This window comes from Bubalus kerabau, chromosome 4 (genome assembly GCF_029407905.1).
Source record: "Bubalus kerabau isolate K-KA32 ecotype Philippines breed swamp buffalo chromosome 4, PCC_UOA_SB_1v2, whole genome shotgun sequence".
Taxonomy (NCBI): domain Eukaryota; kingdom Metazoa; phylum Chordata; class Mammalia; order Artiodactyla; family Bovidae; genus Bubalus; species Bubalus kerabau.
Genome location: NC_073627.1, coordinates 70,969,867 through 70,991,506, shown reverse-complemented (window position 1 = coordinate 70,991,506; position 21,640 = coordinate 70,969,867). Strand labels below are relative to the sequence as shown.

Genomic DNA, 21,640 nt, shown 5'->3' with positions numbered 1-21,640 from the left:
TCCCCAAACTTTGCCCTGTAAGTCAGTTCAGTTCAGTCGCTCAGTCGTGTCCGACTCTCTGCGACCCCATGAATCGCAGCACGCCAGGCCTCCCTGTCCATCACCAACTCCCGGAGTTCACCCAGACTCACGTCCATCGAGTCGGTGATGCCATCCAGCCATCTCATCCTCTGTCGTCCCCTTCTCCTGCCCCCAATCCCTCCCAGCATCAGGGTCTTTTGGTCCACAAATTTCTGGGCTCTAATGCCTGATGATCTGAGGTGGAGCTGATGTAATAGTAATAAAAGTAAAGTGCACAATGAATGTATCGTGCTTGGACAATCCTGAAACCATCCCGCCAATGCCTGTCTATAGAAAAACTATCCAATTGTTAAAGTTGGGGACTGCCACTAAGTGACTTCGATGCTTAAAAAGCTGATCATGGTGCTGTGTCTACAAACCACCTCTAGAGGACAATGCCATGTGACCGAAAGGTCCCAGGACCAAGGCTGTGATTAAGCTAGCTCAGATACGGCTGCTCCTATCAGCTATGTCCGTGGGACAGGGCCATGGCTTCCCCCATGAAGAGCGACAGACACCAGGCTGTGGCCTCAGGTCCACCTGAGACAATGCTATCCAGAGGATGACATTAACCACTGGCACAGACAGGAACACGGAGGGAGGGAGGCTCAGGCAGGTGCAACCTGATCCCTTCCCTACACTTTAATTCTGCTGCCTCTCAAGGTGATGATGACCACACAAGAGCTCACCTGCACAGGCAGAAGTGACACCACCCCGGCCCGCTTTGGCACCCCAGGCCTGGCAGCTGGGCCACTGTCAACATCTGGCGATTCTGATACCCCTCAGGACAGGCCCCATGTGTGGAAACTAGGAATTGTTCTGGGAGGGAAAACGAATATGAAGACAAGATGAGACAGCTTCAGCTTGAAGATTTAAGTAAAAAGTAACAGGACTCTTCTGCTTATAAAAATGACATCTAGGCAAGAACAGGGCTAAAGGACAGAATCGTAATGGACCCGCAGGACGGAGAACACCCTTCAAACTCCAAATTCTGAACCAAGAAGACCTTCTTAAAGTCCAAACAAGAATGTTTCTAGGGTAACTGAATAAGGCTTCTTTGTAATACAAAGTACACATAAGAACACACGCCATCTTAGTATAGTAACTACTTCCTTCTCCCTCCAAATCTGCAGTTCCTACCTGCCCCCTTTCCCGCCACACGCACCCACACCTGCCCCCCAGCAGGCCAAAGTCCTCCCTCTGACGATGAGCCCCAAAGTGCATTCTCCTCCACAAGCTTCTCTTTTCTACTTTCCAGGTACAATTCACTCTATTTGAATCTTGTTGTTTAGTTGCTAGCTAAGTCATGTCCAACTCTTTACAACCTCATGGACTGTGGCCTGACAGGCTCCTCTGTTCATGGGATTCTCCAGGCAAGAATACTGGAGTGGGTTGCCATTTCCTTCTCCAGGGGATCTTCCCTACCCAGGGATGCAACCTGCGGCTCCTGCACTGGCAGGCAGATTCTTTGCCACTGAGCCACCTGGGAAGCCCTCTATTTTAATACTGAAGGTGTAATGTTAGTTTCTTCACATTCACCTGGTTCCACAAACTAGGCTGCTCCTTTCCCGGTGACGCAGCCTGCATCCTTATCAGCTTTGCTTCAAGACCAAGAACAATGCAAGACACCGGCAAAGTCTAAGTGGCTTTTAGATGAGTCACATAAATAAAATAAACTCAAGAAAGGCTCAAGGAAATGTATAAACAGTAGTTTCATAACAGGTTTCAAAAGGAAAGAAAGGGAAGCCCAAGCTGCATCCTTAACTTGGAGGCTGTGGGGATGGAGGCGAGCTCTTTGCAGTCCTGGTGCAAGACAGGTGAGAAACCTGGAAAAGAAAGCCTGTTCCTGTCTCCTGGGGAAGATAAACCCACATCAGAACCAGCCCAGACGTGCTCTCTGAGTTCTCTCAGTGCTGCTGCTGCTGCTGCTGCTAAGTAGCTTCAGTCGTGTCCGACTCTGTGCGACCCCACGGAAGGAAGCCCACCAGGCTCCCCCGTCCCTGGGATTCTCCAGGAAATAACACTGGAGTGGGTTGCCATTTCCTTCTCCAATGCATGAAAGGGAAAGTAAAGTCACTCAGTCGTATCCAACTCTTAACGACCCCATGGACTGCAGCCTACCAGGCTTCTCTGTCCATGGGATTTTCTAGGCAAGAGTACTGGAGCTGGGTGCCATCGCCTTCTCTGTCTGTCAGTGCTGCTGGGCTCAAAACCTTCAGGCATGAACTTTCCATACGAGGACTTTAGACCCAGCAAATACCGCACTGCTCATTCAACTACTGTCTCTCCACACTAGCCCTCCCTTCTCTCTTCGACCCTGGCTTTGGGAACTCTCTCAACCTTTCTCCCTGGACCACTGTCTCCCCTTTAGGCTTTGCCAACGGAGGCACACAAGGGAGGCAGGGAGGCTGACAGGAGAGATCCCCTGTTTGCTTGCTGTCTGAGTGAAGGCCCTTTGCCACAGCAGCATGGATGGTTCCAGAAGCTAGCATTTACCCCACTCAGCCCCCACCCTCATCCAGCCTCATGACACTCTAGAGAGACAGGAGGCCAGGGCCCCCACCAGGCTGCCCCTGTGGTCTGAACCCCGAGACCGCCTGTGAGCTGCCAAATTCTGATAGCCCCAGCTCTTCCTGTGGCCACTCCCCGCCCCAAGGGTGGGAGCTCTTCTTTGAACCACTTAGTTTCAAGATCCCCACTGTGCTTCGTCACTTCTCCACTGTGAGACCTACTGCTCAGTGCTGCTATGAGAACCCTTTGCTTACTCCTCCAATGACCCATAACCCTTTCTGCGTGGTGGATCACCTTCGCCAACCCTGCAAAGGCCAGACCTCCTCCACGTTTCTGACCTAAAACATCAGACACAGGGAGGAGGGACTGTTCCAGTTAGCAGGGAAAAAAAAGAAAAGACAAGAAACCATTCCATCTATTAACAATCCAACAAACGACAGGTCAGGATTGTAATAATTCATAGTAACTCAACGTGACAGCAAACTTCCTGAAGGCTTGTGTTAAAAAGTGCTGCTTGGTGGGTGCCTAAGTAAAACCTTGTCCTGTTGATGCGAGCTCAGCAGACAAGCCTGAGAGTCTCAGCACCAACAGTTAATCAGGTGACACAAAAAGTAACAGATTTTAGGGACTTCCCTGGTGGTCCAGTGGTTAAGACTTTTCCTTCCAGTTCAGGGGAGGGTGGTTTTGATTCCTGGTAGTGGAACTGAGATTCCCATACACCTCCCAGCCAAAAAACCAGAACATAAACAATAGAAACAATATTGTTACCAAATTCAATAGAGACTTTTAAAAATGGTCCACATAAAGAAAAGTAACAGATTTTAAGTTTGGGTCAAAAGATTCCCAGAGAAGGAAATGGCAACCCACTCCAGTATTCTTGGGGGAAATCCCATGGACAGAGGAGCCTGGTGGGCTATAGTCCATGGGGTTCAAAAGAGTTGGACATGACTTAGTGACTAGATACCAGATACCAAAACCAAGATGATCTTTCCAGGGAAGGGGAAGTTAGGGAGGCCTAAAGGTTGAGTGACAAGGGGCTTTTGACCCGTTTTACAACTTTATCATTAAAAAAAAGCACATTATTATTCTGTGGCAAAGACCACTATTCCTCCCAATTTCCTTTCTCTTCTTCCATCTCATTAACTAACTCCTCCAAATCTCACAGTTTCATCCATTTTTGTGGCTATGTAGACTACAGATACGTTCCCAGCATCCCTCAGAGTGAGGACATTCGATCAGCGGGACGTGGCTGAAGGTGATGCTACCGATGGAGCAGCTGCCCTTTCTGCGTCCATCCTTCCTACTGTGGGGACGCAGACCGTGAGTTAATGACCGAGCAACAAGGCAGAAAGAGCACTGATGCCAACGATGTCATACAGGCCAACCAAGAGTGGCTGGGTCAGTGTGGCTATTTATGTAGCTGGGAAAAGTCCTAACTTTTTAGACTTCTGTTACACTAGTCAAATCTGTATTTTGATATAAACCCCAAACATCTAAGCACCGCCCTCACATTCACATGGAGCCAGGAGAGCCCTCCCTTTACCCCGGGATGGCTGGGAAGACGGCAGGAGCCCTCTGTCTCAGAGACCTCCAGAGGCACTGTGCTCACTGAGCAGGCACTGAAAATGGGCAAGACAGATGATGCTAATTTTCAACACAGAACTTCCCTGGAGCAAAGGAAGAATATCTGTGATTACTGCAGGGAGTTTTCAAAATAAAAGGTGGTGCTTTTGGTGTGAACGTTATTAGATGCATATTTTAAAATTAGAAGCTTCACTCCACCTTGCCTATGTAAAAAAATGTATCCACCAAATATTTATGACGTGGCTTTGATTTTCTGTGCCTGCAAAATGTCTATAAAAGTATTTATTTGGTTTAGTGGACCTGCTTTGATTATTTTCATGATACGAAAATAGTTCCCAGGAACTGAAACATAATTTATATGCTGGACATCTAATTCTACATGAATAGAAATCTAATATGGGTTATACCTAAAACCATGTGTCTAACAGCCCAAATCAAAGAACCACTTGTGTTGGGATTCCCTGGATAAAATAAATTCTTAAATATAAATACTCAGACTTATCGGGCTGCTGAAGCAATGGGGCAAGACGTAGGACAAGCCAAGCAAGGTTGTTCTAAGAGACCTACTTGAACTGGTTGCTAGGATTTTTCTGTAATTGTGAAGTGTGTGCTGCACATGAGAATTTAACAACAGAACTGAAATCATGTTTGATGAATAATACGGCAGGATCAGAGAGCTGTTGGAGAGCAACACAGGAGCTCGCCAGAGTTTCCTAAGATGATCATGGGGTCCTCGGGTCTGAGGACCAAGGATGAAGTGCAGGCACCACCTGCAGACAAGGAGTGTTTGTCACTGGAACAGCAGCTTCTAGAAGGGCTCAGGCCTGTCTTCTCCAGCCAGTAAGACACAGCTGATGAGCAGGAGACCGAGTCGTCATTATTATTTAGTTGCTCAGTCATGTCCGACTCTTGGGGACCTCATAGGCTGTAGCCTGCCAGGCTCCTCTGTCCATGGGATTCTCCAGGCAAGAATACTGGAGTGGGTTGCCATTTCCTTCTCCAGGGGATCTTCCTGACCCAGGGATCGAACCTGTGTCTCGTGAGTCTCCTGCATTGGCAGGTGGGTTCTTTACCACTGGTGCCACCTGGGAAGCACTATGCAAGGACTTAACAGGCATAATTCTCATTTTTAAACATTCCTAGTATGGGGAACAATATCTGAGAAAAATCAGAAGTGGTGAAACTGAATCAGTAAAAAGAAGATTTAGTCTTTACAGCACAGAGACAACAGGACCAAGACCAGTAAAGTTAATGATGCGTTTACTAAGCCTCATAATTAACCCCACGGTGGTGACTCCAAGTTCTTAATGCTCATTCACTAAGTGGAGGTTTAAAAGCTCAGACTGCTCAGCAACCACAGCTCAAAACTACATGGACGGTGCCAGGGGAGAAAGTGCGGGAGACAGAGGGGTGCGTGTCCAGCACAGACCAGAGGCTTGTCCAGCTGTGTTCACCTTCCAATCACTTCTGTTTTTCTCCATCTAACTGTTGGGTTAGCCAGGATGCACCCAAAATTAGTTAAACAGCAACTTTTATAAAGCATCTAAAAACTCAGAATCATATCGATGCTTTTTATTTTTTGGTAAGAGGCAGGTGGAAAAACAACTCTGCAAATATGATTATACACGATGATGTCAGATCTGTGATTCCCAGCACACTGGCATTTCTTTTTTCTTCCTAATATCCTCTTTCCCATAAATCACCTCCATGCTAAAATGACCAGATGTTAAAAGATTAGCTTACAGAACTATATCCTAGAAACAGTATGTAAATTGAAATATTTCTACAGTAAAATTTTTAAAAAGGCAATCCACAAAGTAGTGCATACATGGTCCACCCCTGTGCTGTGCTGTGCTCAGTCACTTCAGTCGTGTCCAGCTATTTGTGACCCTATGGACTGCAGCCCACCAGGCTCCTCTGTCCACGGGATTCTCCAGGCAAGAATACTGGAGTGGGTTGTCATGCCCTCCTCTAGGGGATCTTCCCCACCCAGGGATAGGATCCAGGTATCCTGAATTGCAGGCATATTCTTTACCATCTGAGCCACTGGGGAAGCCCTGGATTATTGTAAAAAACGCAAAGCTGTTGAATCTCTTGACCCTAAACAGAGCTTATCTCCTGCTTGCCTGTTTATGCGAAACATGTTCTTTTTTTGGGAGGGGAGGCAGATTTTTTCTTTAATTTTTCAAAATTTATTTTTAATTGAAGGATAACTGTTTTACAGTATTATGTTGGTTTCTTCCATACATCAACACGAATCAGCCACAGGTATACATATTTTCCCTCCCTCTTGAACCTCTCACCCCTGTAGTTGTTACGGAGCCCTGGTTTGAGTTCCCTGAATCATACAGCAAATTCCCACCAGCTCTCTATTTCACACATGGTAATATATGTTTCCCTTCTACCCTCTCCATTTGTCCCACCCTCTCCTCTCCCCTCGTGTCCCTGCCACCCCTCACCCCGCCTCGTGCTGTGTCTACAAGTCTGTTCTCTATGGAGAGACACGTTCTGATCAGAAGACAGGAGCCAGGACTTGCGGTTGCACCAGGAAATAAACCTCCCCACAACACAGACGTGGCCTCCAATACCTCCTGGTAACTCATCTCAGAGAGCAATTCTAAGCTGAGTATGTCTGGGCTTCAGGTCTCTTCCGCTTGTGCCAAATACCCAATACGTTTCAACCCCTTACACTGCCTGGGACAGGAAGCATTTACGAAGGCTTATAAATCATTCAGCTGTAGTCCCTGTATTCTGAGAACCTCAGAGAAGTCTCTCCGTGAGTAACTGCAGTCATCCAAATCCTAAAGGATGCTAGCTTCCCCTGCTACCCACCCCTGCAAAGTGAGCTTTCCCCATCTTTCTTTCTGGGGCTCATTTTCCTTCACTCCAGCAGTCAGGCAGGCATCTTAGAGAGGGGTCAACACCCCAGGAGTCCCCCATGTGCCCACCATCCAGTCGCTGGACACTGTACATTCTCCAGGTAGACAAATGGGATTCCAAGTGGTGGTGAGCAGACAGGACTGCAGGTTTCTGCTTCACCACAGACCAGTCAAAGCCTGCTGGTTTTGTCTGTCGTTGTAGGGTGTCAGTCATCCAACAAAAGCAGCTATGAGGAGCAGCACTGGCCCCTAGATTTAAGAAGTAAGTAAATCGAATACATATCTAAATGGAAGGCACTAGAAATAAATCCAGGACCAGACTTAATAAGGCATTGCACATTTTCTGATCTTTCTCTTTTTTTAACCCATAAAGACTCTGACAAGTGGACTCATGCCTCATCATCTGATGAGACATGGTGGGCATGGAGGGACGTGGACTGAAACCTTCACTTGCAGGGTGTTAACACACTAAAGCATCACAATATGGTTTTCATTTTTTTTTTCAATAATGTTATCAAGTAATGTTGCATGTTCCACTTGGTAATTTTAATTTCATTTGACTTTCATCACTGCATATATGAGGCAGTTTTAAATGAAGCCCATGCCAACCGAGGAAAATCAGCAGTTCTTTGGCAGAAAGGAATCTCCTGCAAGAACACTGAATCTTTCATGTTACTTCTGTTTCTGGTCAATAGGTCACAAGAGGCAACAACTTCTTAGAGCATCTTGTCAAAAAGTGAGGCATGTAAGAGCTGTGGGGAGAGGCTGCACAGCAGTAATAGAATGAGCAGAAAGGTGTAGAAAAGGGTTGTCTCTAAATTTAGAAATGAAATTTAAATTTTTCATTAGCACTGACTCATCACGAGAGTTATGGGTATAACTGTGAAGGCTCGGTTATCTTAATTAAAAAGAACTGGGTATTTTCAGAAAATGTGATCTCTGTGTGTTAGAAAATTCTGAGTAAGCCTGCTGGACTTATCATTCAGAGGCAACATGCTAGGTGCCCAAATGGCAGGCTGGGGTTTTCTAGCTACTCTGTGGTCGAGAAAACATAAGCCTGACATTTTTAACCTTGAAGGAATTATTCTCATATTCAGTACCCACTGGAACCCAGAAACACTAATCAACTTCTCCACAAATGTCTCATAACCAAAGAAGGAAATCTTCTGTCCAAGGGAGGAGAAACTAGTTGAGTAAATTTATTTTCATGAAGAAGTGAAAGACATAGCAGGAAAGGCATCATAACTCATTAGAAAATAAGAAGAGTGAACATGAATATATTACCTCTGCTGTTACCTTAAGTTTGCTTTTCTATAATATTAAAAATCTATTCCTCAACGGTCACGACAACGTCCTTTCAGGTACTGTCTGCATTTTATCAGCCCTTTGAAGCCATAAATCACTACACAAGATATGTCTGCTTTCAGACACAAGTAGCTGGTATTTAAGCTAAAGAAGGAGATCCAAATCAGAATACAAGTTGCAAGCCACTCTTTATCTTTAGGAAGTGATTTTTTTTTTTTTTTGCCAACATAGAACAGAGACTTTAGTGTTGACTTTTTCTCTTCACGTTGCCAGTTAATGGAGCAGAGGTCGCGGATGATAACGGCGTCTAGGGAAACAGGCCTGCGCACTGCAAAATGGCGTACTAGGCTCTGCTGTGGCTTCTCCCATTCAGGCGCAGGTACGGCGGTACTCTTCCAGTGGCAGTGATTCATGGAAAAGAAAGCGAAGCCAGGTTCGCTAAAGCCTTCCTCAGATTTCAAAGGGGGTGATGAAGAGAGGATCTAAGAATACCCATGCGGAATACATATCCTCTGGCCCACTCTTCAGGCCATGCCAGTGCTTCTCAAGCTGAGAGGCAAGGAGGACCTGAGGAAAGCAGGGCCTTTGGGGCTCTACCATCCTTGCAGGTTTGAGGTTGCTTTTCAAAGTTTTCCAGGTTAACAACTGTGTTTATGTGCCCTCTACTTTATTTATTTCATCGAAAGTCTTTTTTATTTTATATTGAAGTATAGTTGATTAACAAGGTTATGTTAGTTTCAGGTGTACAGCAAAGTGATTCAGTTATACATACACAAGTATCTATTCTTTTTCAAGTTCTTTTCCCATTTAGGCTATTACAGATTACTGAGCAGAGTTCCCTGTGCTATACTATAGGTCCTTGTTGGTTATCCATTTTAAATATAGCAGTGTGCACATGGAAGGAAAGCTATGACAAAGCTAGGCAATGAATTAAAAAGCAGAGACATCACTTTGCCCACAAAGGTCCATATAGCCAAAGCTATGGTTTTTCCAGTGGTCATGTATGGATATGAGAGTTGGACCATAAAGAAGGCTGAGTCCCAAAGAATTGATGCTTTCAAACTGTGGTGCTAGAGAAGACTCTTGAGAGTCCCTTGGACAGTGAGGAGATCAAACCAGTCAATCCTAAAGGAAATCAACCCTGAATATTAGTTGGAAGGACTGATGCTGAAGCTGAAGTTCCAATAATTTGGCTACCTGATGCCAAGAGCCGACTTACTGGAAAAGACCCTGATGCTGGGAAAGATTGAAGGCAAAAGGAGAAGAGAGTAATAGGGGATAAGATGGTTAGATAGTATCACCAACTCAATGGACATTAGTTTGATCAAACTCTGGGAGGTAGTGAAGGACAGTGGAGCCTGACATGCTGCAGTCCATAGTGTCATAAAGAGTCAGACACAGCTTAAGAGACTGAACAACAAGTGTGTACATGTCAATTCCAACCTCCCAGTCTATCACTCCTCCTCCCCAGATCCTTACATTTATTTTTTTTAACTTTTTATTTTGTATTGGGGTATAGCTGATTAACAATGCTGTGATAGCTTCAGGTGAACAGTGAAGGAATTCAGTCGTACATATACACGCATCCATTCTCCCCCAAACTCCCCTCCCATCCAGGCTGCCACACTTACATTTATAGAAGTTATATGTGTCATGGTTTGGAGCTAAATGATAATTACGAAAAGAAGACTACCTCCATTTCATACTGAAAATGTACTCCTTTAAAATACCAAGGTATTTGGAAGCCATTCTCTTTTATTAACACAAATTTGGAATAGAGAATTTTAGAAAACTATTTGCTAAAAGTATTATTCTCTTGACCACCCACTAAGAGCTCCCTAGACTGTAAACAAATTTATTTTAATTGACCACCACAATGGAAACACTCTCCTGCAAACTTCTTTTATAAACACTGGATTTTGAATTCCCCAAGTCCATCATGAAGGGCAAGTTAATGAAATTGCATGCCTGTATTTCCCCATTCTACCAAGTCTTTGCTTAAGCACTAAAATCTAATTATATATTTTACATGATCAAAATTTCCAATCTTGACAGTGATCATTTAGCTTAAAAAACTAAAGCCTCTACCAGAGTAGAAAAATCTGCATGTGTAATGAGATTTCAGTCTTTTCTATTCCATTATCCTAAAAAAGCACTTTGTCATCATTTATTCTGTACCATAAATGAGCTTATTTGCCAAAATATCAAATGGATTTTTTAATTCATTTTAAACACCCTGGCAAGAGTTAGTAGATTTTTGAACATGGGGTTTTAAACACTTTCTTTTACAGAAAAGATGTAAAATCCTATGGATTGTCAAGGTAAAAACACTAAGACTTACATGGGACACCTTGCTATATTAGAGACTATGAGACAAATTGTCAGATTAAATTTTAAGAAGCATAATGATCAAATTGTCTATAAGCTATGGTAAAATACTAAATTTTGTGATGAAATACTGGGAAAAGTGGGTTGGATTTAAATTGTCCCAAGTAAGCAGAATTAAAACCTCTATCTAATAAGTTAAGAATTGTAGAAAATGTCTCATATAAGTTTTCAAATGGCTCTATAAAGTAGACCTTTGATTTTTCAGTTACAAGAGCCATGACTAACCAATTCCAGTCCAATATAACCTACCACAGGGTAAATTTTTCTAGGCAAACATTTTCCATCACAAGCATATTTTTCTTAGCAGCAATAAACAATCAAGCAAACAAAAATATCTTAATTAATTTAACCCCACTAGGTCTTTAAGTCATTTTTGAAATGTTTAGGCAAGTGACTAATGAGCCATAAATCTAAAACAGCAGTGGAATCTCCCCTCCAATTTTCCATACCTGGACATCTTTACCCAGGTACCTTTGATATATTCTGGCAAAAATGAGGCTCACATGACACACTAAAGTATAGGGATCATTTTGGTTTCTTCTGGGGGGATAAAGGAGCTATTTTATAGAATAAGAGATATTAATAATATGTATATGAAATATTTGGGCCTCCCAGGTGGCTCAGTGGTCAAGAAACTGCCTGCCAATGCAGGAGACGTGGATTTGATCCCTGGGTCAGGAAGATCCCCTGGAGAAGGGAGTGGCAACCCACTTCAGTATTCTTGCCTAGAGAATCTCATGGACAAAGAAGCCTGGTGGGTTACAGTCCATAGGGTCGCACTGAGTCGTATTTATAAAGACAAGAACTACAAATGCAAAAACGATGTGTAAGCTAGGTAATCACTGAATGCGCAGTTTACTATTGAGCAGAGTAACATCCCTCCAAAGGACCAAATGTATTCTTAAACCCAGGGACCCAATAAAAGATTTAAAAAAAAGAGAGATGAGGTCATCTTTGCTATACTATTCTCATGCAGAATGGCTCCCAACAGTATGTGATTTAATTTTAATTCATCCAGTTTAAAATATTCTTGGTAATAACATATTCCGACTGCTTGGCTTGGAAGCCTCTTAGCAGGCTCGTTGGTATTGATATAATGCTGCAGCTAATTGTACCTTCTAGATTTGGGAGACTGGGCCGTTCTGCGGCAATTCTACAAACCTAATTAGATAATGCAAAGTTAATTTTTTCCTCAAGTTTCGGTGTAGCGGTTCTTACACTCAGTGAGCTGGAACAGGCCTCCCTACTGGTGCGTTTAAATGCTTCTCAGGAGCCACTCTTTAAAACTCTCCGAAGGCCAGGGAGCCCAGGAGGGAATTTATAATGGTGCAGAAATGAGAACGTTTCTCACTTTGAAATATTCAGGATCTTGGCAAATGAAGCAACTGCAAGTTAGTTCTCCCCTCTCCAGAAAAGACTGAAGGAAGCCTTCGGTAATTGCCATTCAGCATGTCTTAGAGCTGCTTTAGGGATCACGGGACTGAACCAGCATTAAACTGTAGAGCTCATTTCATAAAACTAGCACTACTGAAACTCTGAGCACACAACTTTGTTATTGTTTCTTCCTTTGGTTACACATCAGCCAAATTAATGTATTATTAAAAACTAAAAATTGCCTAATAGCCTCAATATAAAATTCCTTTCCTTCCCAATTCCAAATATTAAAATGTTGTTCCAGCCACTGCTTTACAAGTTACTGGATTTCAGATTAAAAGACTGCTCCAAATGCCTAATATGTATTATCATCATATTTTAATATAATGTATATAGTATACACAGCATATATGATCAAAATTACATGACTGTGGTTCAGCTTAACATACATGTACATATGTGTCTATGTCTACACATGGGTTGGGGGCGGGGTAGGGGGCGGTGTGGAGAGGCACCTAATTAAGGCAGAAGAGAGATAACCCCACTTCCCAGGTGGCTCAGACAGTAAAGAACCTGCCTGCCAATGCAGGAGACACAGGTTCGATCCCTGAATCAGGAAGATCCCCAGGAGAAGGAAATGGCAACCCATTCCAGCAATGTGCCCTGGAGAACTCCATGGATAGTATTATTGCCTGGCAGGCTACAGTCCTTGCAGTTACAAACAGTTGGACAGGACTCTGTGACAAAACAACCAACCTACCTCATTTGTGGGCAGTCCCTCTCTGGTAGTCACACTTTACTTCTCCAGTAAAACCCCCCTCTCTGATTTAATCTGTCGTGTTCCCCTGGGAAGGTGAGTGTTCTCTGCTTGAATGTTTCTCCTGAGCCGGTGTACCTGGGCATCCTGTTAACTGGATGCGCCACAGGCCCTCCTCATCCCTGGGGCCAGCAATCGGTGCAGGCCCCAGGGGCTCTTGCATCCTTTGTTCTCCTTCTCAGCAGTTCTGGTCAAGAAACACTCTCCAGGTCATCCTACTTCTGTCTATAGTACTGATTCCCACTCTGGGCTCCCTATAACCTGCAGACACCCCAACTCCACTGACCTGAAATCACTTTAGGCCCAAAACGCACAAATGTTTTATCTTCAGCCCCCAGCTCTACTCATCCTCTGGACCACAACTTTGCAGTCTTTGCAGAGACTCATCTTCTAGACCAGACTTTCAAAAATCCAGTCCCTAGACTAGCAGCTTCACCTGGGAACTAGTTACCATCGCAAATTCTCTGCCCCACCCCGGACCTCCCGAATCAGAAAGTCTGGGCAGGAGGCCAGATGACCCGGGTTCTAACACACCCTATGGGCAATTCTGATGACTGTTCAAGGTTGAGGACTGCCGCTTCAGACGGTTTGTTCCTTTGGAGGAACCAGCATCCGATCCCCACCACCTCGTCCAGTGAGCGCAGCTTCTGCTCCCACCAGCCACACTGGTAATTCTATAGTCATCACCTTCCTCCCCACACACTCGTTTTCCTGCCCCCCTCCTGTTTAGGGCTTGGCAGGAGCCATAGAGAGAGTTCTCTCGTCACTGAAATCCGGCCTCGGCACTGTTCCCAGATCACCTGTGGAGCCAGCTCGGAACATTCACAGTATTCAGTGTTTCGGGCTCGGACTCTGTTTCTCTCTCCGGGTTCTCTTCCAGGTGCCTGTCCCCAGGGTCTGCAGAGATCCTTTCTGCTTCTGCATGCCCATTCCCTATCCCCATGCACTTGACCTCCAACCCTCCCTCCCAGGGACCAGCTGTCTGACTGCCCGCCAGTCCACCCCAGGCTGGATGCTGCTTCCCTGAGACCTGGGACCAGCAGCTACTGCAACCCTCCTTTCACCCTCTGCTACTGTTACTTGTGCATCTGGCCCACAAACTTGACAACCTAGGACCACGCGTAGCACGATGACCACATAATTCATCATCTGACCCGGAGCGTCCCTGAGGACACCTGGCATCCTATCAAGTGCTGCCCGCCCTCCAGATGGCTCGGCACCACCACGCAGGCCTTCTGTCTACTTCTCATGCATTCTGGCCTCTTCCACCCTCGGGGCGGCCCTGCCTGTCCCCTGGGCCAGCCAGGCTCTGCCCAGAGAGTTGCAGCCAGGCCTCAGCCACCATCACCCCTGCCTTCTCCCCCTCCCCCCCCCTCCCCCTGCCGCCCCGCCACTCAGCCTGCACCACCTCACATGCTTCTCTCTGTCTGAAATGAACGCTCCAGTATCTCTGTGGCCCCCTCCAGCACAGCCCACAGGAGCTCATCTGTGTTGTTAAAATCGGCGGGGGGAGTGAGGGGAGGGGAAAGGGTTAGAGGGCACAGCTGGTCAGGACGCCTGAGAATGACTGTGTACATGACCTTGGGCAGGGATCATGGCTCTGGAACTCAGGGGCCTCCCTTCTACAGTGAGGATTACATGAGACTACGCTAGAGGGTTATTACTACAATTAACATCACACAGGACTGACTGTGTTATCTGTTATCGCCATGCATTTTACTGCTTTAGAGAATCACCAATGACCAGAGCACATGGTGGTATTGAGGAGATAAGAGGGGTTTCAATCTTCTACTCAGGGAGTCAGCAGCGGAATGTCACCACGCCCCCACTCCACCTTGGAGGCTTCCAAAACGCTGCTCTTCCTGCTCCACCAGTGACACCCCAGCCCAGTTCCTTAGCCTCCCATTCAGCGCCTTCAGAATGTGGCCCAGAATGTTACTCTTTCAACCTTAAGTTCCACCACTTGTCATGAGTAAAACCACCCTCCATTTGGTCTCACCAGATTCCTTGTGTCCAGAACACTCTTCCCTGTGCCAACCCCACCCTGCTCCAGGTGGAGCAGAACACCGGGCTCTGGCCTCCGAGCACCCACCTCCTGCAGCTGTGGTGGGACCTCTGGGTGGGGGCGACACCCCCCTGTGGGTGCGAGAGGGGACGGATCCTGTGTCCGGGACACCCCTACGTCTCCCGTGCCCAGCCAGGTGCCTCGGGGGTCCTCCATTCCCTATTTAGGGTAGATGGAAGGGTGGAGGTTGGGAGGTACGGTCAAAAGGCCTGATTCATGAATGAAAAGAAAAGTGCTATTTTTATAGACAAATACCTTCTGTGTGGTCATTGGATCAAGACCTGAATAACATCTTGACTACGTCAAAAGCTTTCCACCTCCTCTACGGCACTGAGTCTCTGATGCCTGGAGCGATGCCTGGTGCTGAGTAAATGCTCGGTGGGTTATGTGACTCTTCTACTGAGAGAGTGACTACCTGCTTACAGCGCGAATACTCTCCCAGCTCTCACGTTAATACACCTTCTACCCTTTCACCCTTCCCTCTTCCACCCTACAGAACCCAAATATAAAAGCATTCCTGAGATTCCCTGGTGGTCCAGTGGCTAAGCCTTTGAGCTCCCAATGCAGGGGACCAAGGTTCCATCCCTGGTCAGAGAACGAGATCCCACATACTGCAATTAAGACCTGATGCAACCAAATAGAAAAAAAAGTCATTCTTTTCATAGCTTCAGCCTGTGTCCATTCTACCCTAGAGAAATTTCAAATTCTTGATTTCACTAGTTTTCTTCTTCTGTCAGATTGTGCATTCTTTCTTCAGGGGTGAAAATCAGAATCCAAAATACGAACAAAGACAACAATTGAGGTTGAAGCTGAATAATCACAACCCGGTTCCAATGTTCGAGAGCTGTTCAAATCTTGCTGACCAAGCTTTTTTTTTTTTTTTTTAATAACTCAAGTTGGAAATTACAAATAATGTTTACAAATGGCCCAAGCTCAGAACTCTGATGTTCATTAATGCATTACTTTCTCTCTCATCTCTAATTTACTATTAACTGATCTAATGCAGTCTTTACCAGAACCAAACTGAAGCTGGTACCTTATCTCCCTTTTCAAGCAGCTGGTCCCATCACAAAATAGTTTCCCAAACTCTGTTTCCACACTTTCTTTACTAGTAATTGTGCACTCCCTGAACGGCTGTTCTGAGCCTTCTCCACCTGCTAAGGGAACATCCTGTGGCTGCTCCCAGAGTGAGGTGTCCTTACACAGACACCAGAATAAGGAGGGGAAGGAAGCAAGGCCATGTGGGTGCTCGAGTCTTTTCTTCAACTAGATGTGATCCCTTCAGAGCAGGGCTTTTCCTTGAGGCCGGCTTGGTGCTCTCAGTGGGGTCTGGAGCAGGGGGTGGTGGTGTGTCCCAGAAATTAGAATTGTATTTTGGGTATTCATCCCTGAAGAATGAATGTACAATCCGACAGAGGAAGAAAAGTAATGAAATCAAGAACGTGAAATTTCTAGAGCTGAATGGACACAGCCTGAGGCTGTGAGAGGAATGCTTTGATAGTCAGGGTCTGTATAGTGGAAGAGGGACGGTGAGGAAGTAGAATGTGTATTAACAGCATGGACAGAGTTCTGTGAGAAGTGGGAGAGTATCTGCACTGTACTCATGGCAGTCACTCCCTCAACAGATGTGTCAAATACCCATGGAGTGTTTGCTAAGCCCAACCACTGCTCTAACAGGACTGATGTCTGACCTTCCACCACCGGATGGAAAATACTTCCACAGAATTGACAGGCACAGAAATTCTTAGGGATGTCTGCATTTCCAGGGCGCCTAGCCCTGCAGGGGAGAGACGTGGATGCTGCAGCACCGTGGAAGGGGAGGGAGAAATTCCACGAGCAGGAAACGTGACTCCTGCCTCTCAAAGACTCAGTGCTTCACAGGCACCTTTAAGAAATGCGACAGCTTCAGAGTCTCAACCCAGGAGAATGCATGTACACAAAATTGCATTAATTTCAGGAAGCCCATAGAACCCAAATTTCTTAGACTTGGTAACATGGGAGGTTTTCATTGCAGGAGTGGGACAGGACAGCAAAACAGAGAACGAAAGCCAGTCTCGGGGCATTTCACTTGGGCAACTGAAACAACAGTGACCTCTTCTGACGCTACACTTCTGCTAAGTGACAGCTCCATCCCTAATAAATGAGCTTTTGTTTAAAATAAAATATCATGGTGAAGGCGAAGAAGGCAATGGCACCCCACTCCAGTACTTTTGCCTGGAGAATCCCATGGACGGAGCAGCCTGGTAGGCTGCAGTCCATGAGGTCGCTAGAGTCGGACACGACTGAGCGACTTCACTTTCACTTTTCACTTTCATGCACTGGAGAAGGAAATGGCAACCCACTCCAGTGTTCTTGCCTGGAGAATCCCAGGGACGGGGAAGCCTGGTGGGCTGCCGTCTCTGCGGTCGCACAGAGTCGGACACGACTGAAGTGACTTAGCAGCAGCAGCATCATGGTCAAGGGCAGAATTTTTCTGGTTGAAGCTGATCACAGCTGAGATAAAAGGCTTTGCTAGGGTAGAACCTGACCAACTGGGTAGTCAATTCAGTCACAGCCTCATTAACCAAGGCTCATTTCCACTGGTCTCAGCTCATCACATAAAACCTCTCCATCTAGCAACAGTTCTTGAATGAGTCCTACTCTGCACACCCTGAACCTAAATGGCATTAATAGTTTGACTTAAGCAACATTGGTACCTACTGAGAACAACCAGTTCACATGCAGCTTCTCACCAGCACTGAATTTGTTATAGGAGAAGCACAGAAGATCTTTCAACATCTCCATTTTAGACCTTTATTTTTGGAGGCTAATGATTCAATGTTAAACACTCAGGGCTGGAACCTTGGAGAAATGGTCTAGGAGATACTGTAATTTATTTAATTAAAGAACTGTCTACACTTTGGAAGTGCTAAACAGATGGTTGTAGTACAAGCTGACCTTAAAATATTCTGAGAACAAAGCCTAAAAAGATGAGCTTTCACATTAGAACTGCAAAATGTAACATTGGCATGTACAGATTTCGGTCTTCAGAACCTTCCATGTAATAAACAACCTGTCACTTTGCTATCACTTATTGGGTGCCTCTGGTCACCTTCCTTCTCCTTCACTCCCATGTGCAAACACCTAGTCCTGGTGCCTCTGCATCTCCATTGAATAGCTCTTGAATTAACTGACTTTTCTCCCCTTCCCCTGTCACTCTGCCAATTCCATCAACATCAGATCCCACCCGGGCTATTATAACCTCCAACAGGAATTCCCATCTGCTCCTGCTCTAAACCAATACCGCCAGAGTGATCTCTTCAAAGCACAACTCTGATCATGTCTCTCCTCTATATAAAAATCCTTCCATGAGCTTCGTCTTTGGAGTTGATGGCTGCTCTAAAGACCTGATCCCTGGCCTGGTCTCTTTGCACCCTCACTCTTCATGTCCTAACGGTTGTTGTTCAGTCGCTCAGTCATGCCTGACTCTCTGTGACCCCATGAACTGCAGCACTTCATGCTTCTCTGTCCTTCACTATCTTCTGGAATTTGCTCAAATTGCTCTCCATTGAGTTGGTGATGCCTCCAACCATTTCATCCTGTTGCTCACTTCTCCTGCCCTCAATCTTTCCCATCATCAGTGTCTTTTCCAATGAGTCGGCTCTCTGCATCAGGTGGCCAAAGTAATGTTCTAACTCCACTGGTCTTATTCTACTTCCTCAGATCACCATGCTACCTCCTACCGCAGAACCTTTGCACATACTCCTCCCTCTCAGGCCTGCCCCCCACCCACTCCCAGATCAACAGTGACTCTTCTTCAGATCCTCAGACTCTAACTCAAGGGCCATTTCTTCAGATAAGGCTTTCATGCCCAAGCACCACCATTTGTTATCCGCTGTGGGGTTTTTTTTTCCACAGCATGTGGCACAGTTTTTATTTATAGGCCTGTGAAGTCTTGATTGTGATTTTTGACCCAGTAGCCTACATGATTCAAAAGTTTAGGAGTATTTCCCTATCAAGTAGCACCAGGACATAGGAGGTACTCAAAAATGTTTGTTGAGTAAATGAAAACTTATCCAACAGAGTATGATTTGAATGGTAAGATCATGTTTCACATCATTCACATCAGAGAAACAGCAAGAGGCCCAGAGATGAGAAAGTGAAAAGAAATGTGTTTCTGTTGTCTTGACCATAGGTGACCTGTTTTGCTGGTTAGATCTAAAGGAGGAAGTAGTCCAGAGGAAAAAGCACCCGGCTGCAGAAGACTTTTGTGCCTGGAACACTGAAAGATTAAGGCAAGAAGCTACATGAGGTGAACCCGCCAGGACCAGCTTGCTAGAGTAGAGGCAGAATTTGTATTTGGTAAATGGGATTATTCCAGACTATCTCAGGTCATTTATCAGAATCCAGAAAGCCCTATAAATGGACCAGCATTAAGGAGAGGCAGATGTTTCACCATGGGTGGAGTATGTGTAATCATAAAGTAAAAGACCAGAAGAGGGAAGGGAAACTCAGGAGTCGTCCCTAAGTGAGATGTCCTTGGGCAGCTGCATCTCAGAAGCTCTTGGTTAGTTTTGAGCAGTAGTACCTTATTTGCACTCTTATGACTTATCCGCTATATCTTCAACTGCTTAGTTAATATTTACCTGCAAACTTAATAAAGACGTTTGGCTCTCCAGATACATAAAGCAATCTTCTTAATGTTAACTGTTTGAAAGTCTTACAAACCTAGTTTTGGCAAATCTAGTTTCTGTCTTTGGCAAATGACAGAAATTATACTGGATCCACCGACAAGCTATATTCAATAAGCTGGACCAAAAATTAAGTTATAACCACCACCTATAGCTATTAAATGAGCTCGAGGCCCAGTCCCTGTATTAGCAGTAATAAAAACATTTCAGTATTTCAGGACCTTGGGGCTGACACTCCATCACCCCTTTGTAAGATTTTGTCATCTGAACTACAGGACATTCTGAATATGGCTAATTCTGTCACTCTTTCCTCAGTTTCTCGCCCAGGAAATGGCGTTTAAACGTCTCCAGCTCTGTTAAAGGCCATTTGTGATCACAAAATACTTTCAAACAACTGCAGTATTCGGTAGTCCTTGGTAAGTCATTTTGAAAGCAAAATCATAAAGAGGTCACCATCACTCCACGAGAGCTGAAGGGCTTAAAACGACAAACACATTCAAAAGGAAAACTGGGTACTTTTTATTATCCTTAATTTAAATGACTTCAAGGGAAACCCCCCACCCCTCCAAGACGTTACAGAGATCCCAGTGCCATTAAGTCTTCAAATAGACGCTACAACTTTCGAGTACATCTCAAGAGTAAATCTAACCCCAACACAGGGGCGGGAGCTGATAAGGAAATCTCTTCCTACGATTCTTAGGGTTGAAAGGATGCCTGCTCACTCAACTTCCAGACGCTAACTTTCCAGAAGGAAAGTTAATAAAGGGGACCCCTTGGATGCAATGCAGATGCTGTTTGCAGAAGGCGCTGGAAGCGGCACGTCTCCCACCCCACCCCACCCTCGGCCCCTCGGCCCCTCGCCCCGCCCCGCCCCGCCGCGGCCTGGTCGCCCCCTGCCCCCGGGAAGGAGGGGCGCGGCCGAAACGGGGGGCGCGGCCGCGTCAGCGGTCACCTACGTCCCGGGGCGCCGATGGAACCGCCGGGGAACGTCGGGCGGCGGACAGCGCGTCCGGAGCCCCTCGGCTCAAGTTAGTTTGGGAGCTCGGCCGGAGCCTGGGGAGGGGCGGGGAAAGGGGTGTTCCGGCCCGACGGGGCGGCCGGGAGAGGGGCTGCGGGACTGGGGGGCCCGGGGGTGGGCGAGGGCGGCAGGTCCCGGGCGAGGCCTCGGCCGCTCCTCGCCGGTCTCGGCGCCGGAGCCTAGGGGGCGGCGCTCTTCTCGGGGCCGGGGGCGGGGCCGCGCGCTCCCATCCCGGCGGACGGTGGGGGCGCCGAGGGCCGAGCAGCCGGGGGGCGCCCGAGACGCGCGGGGGCGGCGGCTGCCGGACCTCGGGGCCTGGTCCGCACCGGGCGGTGGCGGCGGCCGCGGCCCCCTCGCCTCCGTCAGGCCTGCACGCGCCACAGGCCGCAGCCCGGAACAGCCCCGCGTCCCCGGCCGCCGCCGCGGCGGTCCCGGCCCGGCCCTCCTCCGCTCCCGCCCGCGGTCCCCGCGCGGAGGGCGGCCGCCGAGCCTCCGCCGCAGCGTGGGGCGGGGAGGCGGGGGCCGGGCGCAGGGGCCCCCCACCCGCCGCGCCACCTGCGGAGCCCGCGCGCGACCCACCGCCCCCGCTCCCGCCAAGCGCGCGAACAAAACAAGTTGCAGGTCGCCGTCGCCGGAGGGGGGCGGGCGGGTCACTCACCCTCATCCTGCTCAGCGAGCTCGGCTCGTCCGGCCGCGGGGACAGGGAAGACCAGAGGACCACCAGCCCCAGGAAGCTGCCCACCACCAGCAAACTGCGTAAGAGGAGCCCGATCTTCAGCCTCATCTTCCTCCGGCGGCGAGAGGCGCACAGCCCGGCGCAGCCGCCGCCGCCACCGCTCTCCCCTCCCCTCCTATCCCCTCCCTCCTTCCCCCTCCGCGTTCGCCGCCTCCGCCCGCCCCCGCCGCCCGGCGGCCGCCCTCCCCGCCGCCGATCCGGAACTCCCCTCGCCGGACGGGCCGCCCCTCCCC

General features: G+C 47.2%; 1 protein-coding gene across 3 annotated transcripts in view; it reads right to left on the bottom strand.

Moving 5' to 3' along the window:
• Positions 1-21,640, bottom strand: part of GALNT7 (polypeptide N-acetylgalactosaminyltransferase 7) — a 136,042-nt gene that overhangs the window by 113,869 nt on the left and 533 nt on the right. For 2 of the 3 annotated variants that reach the window (XM_055577663.1, XM_055577664.1), the window contains exon 1: positions 21,330-21,531. The exons of the other annotated variant lie outside the window; for it this stretch is intronic. In XM_055577663.1, coding sequence (XP_055433638.1) covers positions 21,330-21,455 — 126 coding nt within the window. In that variant the 5' untranslated portion in view covers positions 21,456-21,531. Of the gene's footprint in view, positions 1-21,329; positions 21,532-21,640 lie in introns of those variants that run through there. 3 annotated transcript variants of the gene reach the window in all.